The sequence below is a fragment of the Acinonyx jubatus genome, chromosome A1, assembly GCF_027475565.1.
Source record: "Acinonyx jubatus isolate Ajub_Pintada_27869175 chromosome A1, VMU_Ajub_asm_v1.0, whole genome shotgun sequence".
NCBI lineage: Eukaryota > Metazoa > Chordata > Mammalia > Carnivora > Felidae > Acinonyx > Acinonyx jubatus.
In genome coordinates this window covers 153,909,888-153,921,785 of record NC_069380.1, presented here as the reverse complement: position 1 = coordinate 153,921,785, position 11,898 = coordinate 153,909,888, and the positions used below count along the sequence as shown (strand labels likewise).

Here is an 11,898-nt window from a genome sequence, read left to right as displayed (position 1 = left end):
CAATAGAGGGGTGTGTCTGTAAGACCCCTTATATCCACTTAGGGATTTGATCTGTCATTGGCTGGCAACAGTTGCAACTTGTTACTTTTTAGTTTAATGTGTAAATGCATGTCTCTCTGTGTGTGTGTGTGTGTGTGTGTGTGTGTGTGTGTGTGTGTGTGTGGTTTTTTTTATGAGAATGAAAAGCAAAGAATATAAAAGATTTCCTAAGGCTGCAGTATTAAATCACATTTATGTCCTTGATAATGAATGGCAAATGTTTTTTTATGAAGCTATTGTGGATGTATGGAATGCTTTAATAAATAAAATATTGGTGATTAAGAGAAAAAAGTTGTGGTGTTTAAGCATCACAATGTTCTAGAACCTAGGAAAAGTTAGATACAAAACAGGCAATAATGTAGGTAAGTGCAAAGTGAATCTTTTAAAATAAATAGCACTTGGATGACCCGGGGTGTCAGAACCAGAGACAAGGGTGTGTGTTTGTCAATATATCCTTCATGTTTTACAGACTCCTAAGGGAACAAGGGAAGATACAATTTCACCTTTTCTGTGCCAAAACATTTTAATTATATCTTCTTCCAACTATAGCGGTTCAGTAACCAAGGAGCTGACATTGATGCATGTGTTGATAAAGCTGCAAACATTCAAAATGAGATTAACAAAGATTTTGAGCAAAGGGTGACAGCTAATTTTGCACAGTATTCTGCATCTGATTCAGGCCAGCATAATAATAGAATATTTTATAACTGTTTTGTTATTCAAAAGGACTTTTATGATGCATTTATATTTGTGGGTATCTTTGTATCATACTTAAAAATTATCTATCCTGTGGCTAAAACTATTTTCACATCTATGTTCAAATGCAGAAACAGTATTAAAGGGAAAAAGCTCTCAAGTTGTGGGTTTTTGGGTTTTTTGTAATCATACTTTACCCTTAGCACTCTTTGCCTTTATGTTAAATGATCTTGAGCATACTAGTTCGGGAAGGTATGGAGATGGTGAACATATATTTTCTACTATTGCTTAGTATACATTAATAAAATGGCCAAGAAAAGTTATATTCAACTTATTTAATTAATAAAACTGTAGTTTCTTTATGTTCTTGAGCTCCTTTGAGCACATTTCAGTGTATTTCTTTTTCTTCTATTCTCTGCTTGAAGGCAGCTGACAGTCTTCTTTCACTTTTCTTTTTGTTTGTGAAATTTTCCTTTTTTTTTTTTTTTTTTTTTTTTTTTTTTTTTTTTTTTTTTTTTTATCCACTCACTTCTCCATCTGCTTTCACTTTTGTTTGCTTGGGCCGTCTCTCATCCCAACTTGATAATGAGGAATGCAGTGTGACCCTGACCTCTATCAGCCCATGCATGACCTTCTGACTCTACCATATAACCTTTGACCTTCTCTTTGACAGCTTGATTAATTACCCTGTGTTATGATTTATGAGTAAGTGCTATGTAAAAATAATAGACAACAGGTGGTCCTCTGAAAACTTTTTGTGGCATGTTTTCTTTTACTGACTAACTTGATGAGCTATTTGAAGTTGGAAACTTACTGGAATAATCTATGTTGGTCTATATTATGGTATTTTTATACCATGGAACACGACATTAGGATGTAGGGAGCTACAAGTTAAAACATGTTCATGACAAACATTTTACAAAATATTGGCTGTTACCTAAATGCACACTGGTAGGAAGCACAAAACAGAGTCAAGTGACATTTTAGGTGTTTCAGTCCCAGGTCACGTCTTGAGAAAATTGCTGAAATAATGGAGGGGGCATTTTTCAAGCAGTGCTGCAGCTCCAACAGCTATGTTTACTTTAACGCTTCACTAGTGACTTCTGATTGGTTGTCATGACCTCATCTCACTGTTGCACCTAGAATGTTGCAACAGTGACATAGACATACCCTTGTTGTGAAAAAGATGAGAATAAACACAACATACATCTTTCAGAAAAGATGAATGGGCAGTGGTTTGTCCATTTTAACCATGGGTAGATGTAGTTTATAGATAAAACACTTGGGTTTCATTTCCCTTGAGGATGAGTACCTTTTTTCTTTCAAACCAAGCAGATAGAATGCTGAACTTGAAAAATATGATTGATAAATCTGTGTAAAATGATCTTTTACAGAGCTTTGGCTGGACACCAAAACAGACAGTTCCACAGGTCAAAGGATTCTACTCTGGCCCCTGACCTCTTTGGTCACATGTGGCTTGCAGTATTGGCAGGTTAATATGCAGAGCTGAGTACTTGCACCTGATTTGTTATTTAACCAACCACAAGAGATTTGAAAAGATGTAGAATTTGCTCCTGTTTTCTATTTTCCTTATAACTGGTAATTAATAGGCAAATTAAGTTGGATAAATCTTAAGTTTTAGCAGGATTTCATTGGGATCAAAGTACATTCAGGTTTTGGTCAGGCATTTAAGAATGTTGTCTATTTGTAGAATCTTCTTGACAAGTACCTTTCTATACTGATTTAATTTCTTTAGCAAGGTTTCCTCTTTGGTTCTTTGTGTTTGGCATCACCTATCTGTTTTAGACCTCTGACCTAAGCCATCATTTGTTGATTGAATGATAAATGGACTATTATTTATTAGTAAGTGCATCTATGGACTTCAAAGTAAAGGAGGCCTGGAGGCCTGTGTATTCTGTTTAAATCACAGCAAACCCTTGTACTGAATAAAATACTATGTCTAGCAATACAATTTTGAGGGTTTCTGAGTAAGATTCCGTGGCTTATACCTTATAAACACAGTTCTGAAAATGAAACTACAGTTATAGCTACAAAGGATAGAAAATGGAATGAGATAAATGAAAGAGATAAAGCTTACTTTTACCAATATCTGTCCTCTTGATCACTTTCTTGATCTTCTACTAGACTGTACACTCAAACATAAGAGTTAATTAACAACTTTATATATGCTTTGTCTCTTGAAATGTTGGATATTGGAATTGATTTGGGTAAATCATTATGCAAGATGCCAGAAGTCTTATTTATTTAGTTGTGGAATGTTAGATAATCATTTTCATCATTTTGTGTTGTTAAAGATGTTTCCATGGATGTTTGAAATGACCTGCCTTTTCATCTTATAGCATCTTAGCATGAATAATTAAATATAAAAGGAATACTTCTGTATAAAATGTTTAAGATTGTAAGCATTTGTTATGGGAGCTTCTTTGTTAGAGTGGCAATGCATGGTTCTTTTATGATATTATATTCATGTATATGTAATATATATATTTCATAAAGTTTGGTAAAACTTTATGGGTACATTTGTTAAAGGTCAAAATAAGATCTCTTTTTTTTAATTTCTGTGTGTATTGATTGAGTTTTGGGGAATAGGGAGAATTTTTTAAATGGCATTTATTCTGATTTTTTAAGACATAAATGGATAGGGCATTTAAAATATCTAAATTGAACTATTGGTATGTTATGTGCCTTGTTTTACTTTGAGTATTTACTTTGGTACTTTGATTTCAATATATTAATGTTGACATGGCAAAAATCTCTGTACCTTTATTATATAAAGGAATTTTTGGACAGTATTTATATTGACAGAGAAAAGGAGGAAAAGATGAAGTTTCACTACACATCTGTGGTTACAGCATAAAAGTGGAGGAGTTTATTTCGTTCCTCCAATTTTCTGTTCCTCATGATAAAATGGTTATTAATGGTTTCTGTGAATATTGCATTAGTTAATTTATCAGGAAAATTTTAATTGAAAAATGTAAGTTTTTCACAGAATGGCAATTGAATTTGCAACAAAGGCATTTATTAAAATTAGCTTTCATTTCTGCAGAAAATATTCCTGAATACTTCTTGATTGTTATTCCATTAATTAAATTGGCTGTGTGAAATATCTAAATGATAAAATATTTTCTAAATAATTCAGGATTTAAAGAGAAGCATTCATTGTTTGAAATCTAAATGCTAAAAATTCTTTAATTGATTTATATAGTGGTGATTTAAAAATAGAATCATTTTTCATCAGTTGATGCCTCGGTGAAAAATTGACATTGTGTCTTTATAAAATTGGACAAATGAGTCATGTAATTTTCAGTTACATAATCAATAACTTAGACAAATACTACTTCTTTGATGATTTATGTGTATCTGCTTTTTATACTTATTTAGATAGGACACATCAAATTTCAGAGTTCATTTAAAATCAAGTAGGCACAATAATTTTTCAATCCATGATTTCCAAAAATTGAAGTAAAATCAGGCTCAAATAAATATGGTATTATGAAAATAATGTGTCTAGTGGTGAAGTTAAAAATATAGGGCAAAATTTTATCATTCTAGGGACTGTAAGTTTTATCTAAAGAGTTTACCTTTATTTGGAATTTATTCATGGTACAAAGGTGATGCTCACATTCTATCAATTTATTAAAGTCCCACTTTGTTACACAGAGTTTGATGTTTTCATATTATCATTAAAATGCAGTCCATCACTATTTTCATTTGTTTGCCACTTGTAACTCATGTAAGTATGAGACACTGTGTGCGTGTGTGTGCGCGTGCGTGCGCGTGTTTGTGTGTGTGTGTGTGTGTGTGTGTGTGTGTGTTTAAAGTTCAATTCACTCAGAGAAGACAGGGAAGAAACATGACAGGAGACCACTTACTCACGGTACAGAATCTAGTAAGGAGGCAATTTTCTTTTTGGCCTATGGTGACCTTTTTTGACTATGTTCCTTACACCAGAAGACAGTGTATGAATGCCTCTATTTCACCCTGTTTAGCAGAGTGCAACAGTGTTCTTTAACTTACTTTTGGTGGGAGGAGAAGTTATAGCTGAAATTTGAGAAGGGCATGAAAAGTTGTAAGAGGCACAAGGAAGAGGGGTAGGAACTTCCTTCAAATGTGATTTTAATAACTAGTCAAGTGTGTCCAACTGTAGAAAATCACCAAGTGACAATCTGTCTACCTGACAGTGATCACAATGAATTACAAGACTTTTGAATAGCTATACAGATTAGAATAAAGCAGGATCAAATAAAATATCTTTTGTTGGTAAAACTTTGACTTCCCAGCTAAGATACTTCAAAACAAAACAAAACAAACAAAAAAAACCCCTTATCGTGTACTTTGATGTAGAACGCTTAAATTTTAAAATAGGTGAAGTATTTTATAACTTTTCATAAAACTTGTGTTTATATAAAAGTTTTATTTGAATATAGATTAAAGAGTATGTGGTATTTTGTTAATCAGTTTGGTATGTGTTATTGTGTAGTTTTCATATGTGTAAGACAACTATATCTTAATTAACAGTCCTATCACTAACATCACAACTTCAGTGAACTCCACAATCTACAAACCATATCATGGTTTTAGAAAATAATATCAACTGATTGAGTAAAAAGGAAGATTGAAAACTCCTAATGAAGTTTTTACGTAGATTGTGAAATTTACTATTAACAACACCAAGTCAAGTGCAGTGGTATAGCATATTTAAAAATAAGATAATGGAGTCTGTGCTAATATTACTCTATTATTAGTGTATCACTTTTTTTTTAGATCATCTTATGGTTGATTTGTCAAAAAACAAATTTTAAAGTTGAAGTAGTTCTACAGTTATAGTTTTGTAAAAAGTATATCATTTTCTTTTTCACTGAGGATGAGATTTTTTTTTAATTTTACTTTCCATGTCTCTTACATGTTTTTATCATAATCTAATACCTTTCTAAAATAGGACCTTACAGGATTTTATAAGGCAAAATTGGGACATCCACAGTACAGAAGTGAATAGGAAATACAAGGTATCAATGGCTTCACAAATTTATGTTGCACATGCTTGTCAGTGGAAATTGTTTATTCTTCTCTATTTTCTTGTGGTTAGATTATTCCATCAGTTATAACTTAATATAAATACCAAAAGTTTTCTTAATTATAACCATAGAAATGTTTTCTTTGCTAGAATTGTCATACAGGAAAACATTTCTAAAACTTAAAAGAAGGTGTAAAAGCTCAGTAAGCTGTACTTTAAACTTTGGGACTTGTTTCCTGGAACTGGTCCCTAATAAAGAGAAATTCTTATGGTAGTTAAAAGTGAAAACATTTCAGGATTAAATAATTGCTTCCACACATTATAGTAAGACATTAGTTTATTTTGTTGTATGAAAGAAGAGAGGTGGAAAAAAATACAAGTTGCACAGGTAGACATTAAATGTTTCTGCTGTTAGAGACATGTAAATCTGTAGAATGTGTTAGATTAAATTTATGCCTTAATTGCTTATTCTTTCTTGAATTCAAGCAAATAAAAAATGCTCATTAAATTAATGTGCAATGTAAGGGAAACAAAATCTAACAAAATGTGGTCTGATATTTGAACTTCACTTGCAAAGAGGCTATTTTCTCAAAATGAGTATTTAAAATTTAATGTGGTTTGAAAGCGTACTTGTTATTTGATTATTTATTTCAGTTATTTGGGGGGTTCTGCAAGACCTGAAATACTTTTTAAAAAATGGAACCTTTATAATCTTTATGTTACAGTTTTGTCTTTTTGTTCTTACCAGTAATCTCTGCTTATTTACATATACAATACAGGCAAACCATTTTAAACAACTTTTTGTTGGAAAAATTAAAACTATAGTCTTTTATAAAGAAATATTTTCATGAATATGCAACTATATTAAATCACTTTCTGTGAGATTTTACAGATTTTTTGTGAATTGAGATGGTTTCTAAGATTAAATTCTGCTGCCTTCTTTGCTTTCAAAACAGGAAGGATATGGAGTAATAGTGCTGAATCCCAATGAAAACTATATTGAAGTAGAAAAGCCAAAGATACATGTACCGTCATCTTCTGATAGTTCAGATGAACCAGCAGAAAAACGGGAAAGAAAAGATAAAGTCTCTAAAGAAACAAAGAAGCGACGTGATTTCTATGAAAAGTATCGTAACCCCCAAAGAGAAAAAGAAATGATGCAGCTCTATATCAGAGTAAGTAATAAGATTGTAACTTTCCTTCATTATTTCTTTTCCTTTATTTGTATTTTATTCGGATGAGTTTATTTGATTAAAAGAAACTAAATTCTTTAATTTTTAACCATTCATTTCCCATGGTTGTTAACTCGGATGAAATGTTTTCTTTTTTAGTCAGTGTTACAAAACACGTCATTCTTATTTCAGTGTGATATTTTATTGAAGTCTCAAAAGCAATTAATAATGCACTGTTCAAAACATCAGTCTTCATCTTGGGTGGTAATGGTTTTAATGCATTGTTTTCCTATGAGCAACCATCTATCCACGGTGTTTCAGCTTAACTTCTGAAGGCAGATGGAGGGAGGTAGAGTAATTAATATCTTAATAAATATTTAAACTAGAATAGTTTAGGGATAGTGTAATGAGGGAACTCTCTCCTTTGCTCTTTTCTTACCCGGTGAACCTTTGCACTTTGTGATGCTAGCAGCATGGGATCGTTACAGTAGTGCTACCCAAGGAGTTCTAATTTGTAGGGGGAAAAACAATTTTATTTGCACTTTGACACATTCTGCTTGATATACATACTGTGAATTGTATATTTGAGACAGATGTATTCAATTTTCAAAGCCTGCATTATGGGTCCTAGAAATATAATTTAATAGTAAAGCATGTCAGAAATGCTACTGTGTGAGTAAAGTAGTAAATTGATATGTTCTTTAAAAGTGAGCAATTCAGAACATTTAAACATAGACAAATTAACACTTTATAAATTATATTGTAAGATGGGAGTGAAGTTTCAAATTATTCAGTTTGAGCTATTTTTACATTTCCTTTAAAAGCTCACTAATAAAATATTTCATACCATCTTTAGCAGGAATAGATGACTTTCTAAGTTATTTTCTTCATTCTAGTTCATGTCATAATCACTATACTTTTGGGAATTAAACTGTGCACATTCAAGACTATAGGTCAGTTTGTTGAGTAAGTTAGTGCAGTTAAGCAGTACAAAAGCAGCATATAAATTCTTAAGACCCAAAAAATGTATCCAGACGAAGAAACCCTAAAGTCCATCATACAGTGACTCAAGTAAAAGTTAGTCACATTGCAGTATTTGCATTTCTGAAAAGCATCTCACTATTTAATATATTATTTGAAAAACAAAAACAGTGATTAGATTGGAATCAAGTGCTTGCTTGTTCTGATAGAGTTATGTTACCACTTTTCTTTCCTATGGCTGCATAATGGTCGTGATGTCACCTTCTTCTCTATCCGTTGTACTCAGCTTCCTAATTATATGATCCAGTCTGTCAACCACCATTTTAGGACAGTTAAAAAAAAAATAATTCTGATATCCAGATTTCAAAAATGAATTGTAAAAGTTTTTGAAATCTACAAACCATTAAAAGTATTCACTTGCTTATGTAAAATGCAAAAAACAGTGATTTTGTGTATTAAGTTGTTTTTATTTTTTCTTAAACAGTTTCCTTTATTTGGCTATGTGTATAGATTAAGCATCTATTTCTGACACCTGTATTGTGGGTTTTATATCCTCTGTTTTCTCTATCTCTTGTCAGCATTGCTTGGATATTTTTCTTTTGTTCTCTTGTGTGTGTGCATTTTTTGTTTGTTTTCAAATATATTTCATTTAAAACAGCCTCTATTTAGGAGCCCCAGTGGCCTGATGGATAAGGCATTGGCCTCCTAAAACAGCCTCTATTTTATATATATGTGTGTATATTAAAGGGAGAATTTTTTTTTAATTTTGCTTCATTTCTTAGATGTTATTTGAATTTATTTATTTTTTATTTAAATCCAACTTTGTTAACATACAGTGTAGTCTTGGCTTTAGGAGTAGAACCCAGTGATTCATCTCTTAACATATGAGACCTAGTTCTCATCCCAAAAAGTGCCCTCCTTAATGCCCATCACCCATTTAGCCCATCGCCTCACCCAGCTCCCCTTCAGCAACCCTCACTCTGTTCTCTGTATTTAGGAGTCTCTTATGATGGTTTGCCTCCCTCTCTATTTTTATCTTATTTTTCCTTCCCTTCCCCTATGTTCATCTGTTGAGTTTCTCGAATTCCACATTTTGCTTTATTTTAAAGATCTCTCTTTCCCTTTGTTTTTTTTTTTCTTTAATTCTTTTAGCTCTTTCACACTGCTGCCATTTTGTGCTTCTTATCGTGTCTTTTTCCTTCTTTCTTGTGCCATTTCACTCATCAGTCTCAGCTTCCATTGAAAGCACTTAAAGCAAAAACAGACTCATTTAGATAACACAACTATATACCTGATAGTCTTAGTTATGAGTGTCATTTTTCCTTAATAAATACCCTTTCTCTTAAAATCTTTTGGAATTGTGCAAAAAAGTAGAAGTGAGGTGGTACTCTTCAAACATACTTCTAGATGGTAAGGTGTGATCTTGTGTTGAGGAAGACAAGAATTGTTCGTGTTGTGTATGGTGGGTGAATTCTTAGGTAATTTTGATCCACTTAAGAAGTGATTTCTTCTTGTACACTCCTTCCCACTACATGTCTCCAAAAAGTGTAATTTCCAGGCACAGAGCATGGTATGTGATAGGGAAAATTAGCATTAATTTATATACTTCTTGGAGCACCTGGGTGGCTCAGTTGGTTAAGTGTCTGCCTTCGGCTCAAGTCATGATCTCGTGGTTCGTGAGTTCGAGCCCCACATTAGGCTCTCTGCTGTCAGCACAGAGCCCACTTCAGATCCTCTGTCCTCCTTTCTCTCTGTCACTGCCCCACTCGCTCTGTCTCTGAAAAATAAACTTTAAAAAAAAGATTTAACTTAAATACTTCTTACCATTTACATTTTGAAATTGATTATTCATTGGAATAATCCCATAAGGTAAGAGGATCAAATATTTTTATCTTTATTTTATAGTTAAGGAAACCGATGCACAGATGGCTCATTTTTGTCTAGGATCACATAACTAGTAAGTGGTAGAACTAAGTGTTGAAACCAGGACTTCTAACTATTGTAGATTCTTGCTCCCTTTCCTCTTTATCACATTGTTGTAACCAGTTGGAAACAAAATGTATACATGAAATACGAATTTTAAACCAATTTAATAAAAGCATGATATGATATACTAAATGACATCTGATGATTAATAGATTTTTGAACAGTTACTTAATAGATGCTATTAAATATTTATAAGCAACATATATAAAACATTTATATTTCAGTAACAAATATATATAAATATATGTATGTGTATACATATATATTCTCTTTTAATAGGGTCACTAATATTGATCTAATTTTACATGAGAAGACTGTGAGTCAAAACTTAGTAATTTTTCCAAAATCTCATGACTTTGATTGTAAACTTCATGAGGGCACGGACTTAGTTGTCTTTTGCTCACTGTTATATCCCCAGAGCTCAGAACAAAGTCTTCATAATAAATATTTGTAGAACAGAGCCTTCACAATAAATTTCTATTTGGTAAATAAGGTGGTGGAGCCAGGATTAAAATACCAATGTTTTTATTGGTCCAGCATCAATATATATCCAGCATCAATAAAGTATGCTACTTGATCTTCTGTAAGGAAACATTCAAACAAACCAAAATAAACAAAATTACATTGTTGGTCACCTACCTCAGTCTATTAGCTGAGAATACATTACAAAAATTGATGATAAAAAGTCAGTTCCTCAATATTTATATGGTACCTTGATCTGTATATTTTCATCTGAATATATAAAAGTGGGATATCCTGTTTTCTTCTTTAACTATATCATTAAGATAGTAAAATTATGGATGAAAATGGAAATACTTCATGCCAACCTACTGCGATTTCTGTTTTACACACTTGCTCATGAGAGTAGAGCCAAGTTGTTGTACTTGGTCTATGCTGCACACACTTTGTGCTTTATGGGAACTGTAACGTTGCTTCCTATTCTTTCCTCTCATCCAAATTCTGTCCATGTTGTAGTACCCAGCTGAAATCTCACCTTTTAATATCACCGTAGTCAATAATCTCCTTACTGTGACTCATGGATGTTACTGTGAATGGTTAACTTATGTGGAATTTATCATGTGCTGTCTTGAGATATCTCTGTGTTTTTGTTTCATAATATTATCAATATTTATTTTTTTATGCCTTTCCTCTAGATCTCCCCATAATCCTAGAGATCTTTGAGCATGTTTTATAGGTCAATCCTTAAGAATAAACAGGTGTGAGCTAATTTTTACAGTAGTATAGAGCATACTATGAAGGAGTCAGGAACTGATAATAAACCCACTCACTGGAATCCGTACCCCTGTAAGGAGAGTGGAGCAAAAAGACTAGGCCTTAGTCTAGGGACACCTAAATAAGGTGACTTGCAGCATAAATAGGGTGATTCTGGTATCAGACTGGATCATAAGAGTACAAGTACTCAGACTAAGGAAGGTCAGTTAAAAGCACTGTACAGTATGTAGGTGGAATATAGGCAAAACTGACTGGATGCTGACCTATGTAATACTGAGTTAGAATTGCTTGAATATCTCTTCCCTAAGAGATGTAGCTGTGGGCTGTGGTGATAGGAAGTAAAGAAGAGAGATTAGACCCTGAAGGTTAAAAAAAAAAAAAAATGCTAGGAGTGGAAGAGGGAAAGAAATGACATGGCCAGAGAAGGAAAACTCCACATGTGAAAGAGACATTTACAGAATAAGACTCTTGGCATAGCCTGGCATTACACATTGAAGATACTCAAATATTTATGGCTTGATTGCTTGTTGACATCGATCAAAAATCTCATCTCTTAACATGAGAGATATTTGGTGTCTAGTTTTCTGACGGTTTTTTTCGGCATTTGCGTGAATTTTTGCAATTGTTCAGAAACAGTCAACTCATAAACTAACTGAAGCTTTCTTTTAAAAAATATGTTTTTGACACTCTGACTTGGGTTATGTTCAAAATATTGGTGAAGGCTGATAAATATCCCGTCTTCTCCTCTGTACCTGT

The 11,898-nt window shown here is 32.7% G+C and overlaps 1 protein-coding gene across 12 annotated transcripts in view; it reads left to right on the top strand.

Moving 5' to 3' along the window:
* FAM172A (family with sequence similarity 172 member A) overlaps positions 1-11,898 on the top strand; it is a 424,698-nt gene that overhangs the window by 170,905 nt on the left and 241,895 nt on the right. For all 12 annotated transcript variants that reach the window (XM_027038012.2, XM_027037994.2, XM_015065295.3 and 9 more), the window contains one exon: positions 6,727-6,945. In XM_027038012.2, coding sequence (XP_026893813.1) covers positions 6,727-6,945 — 219 coding nt within the window. The remainder of the gene's footprint in view (positions 1-6,726; positions 6,946-11,898) is intronic.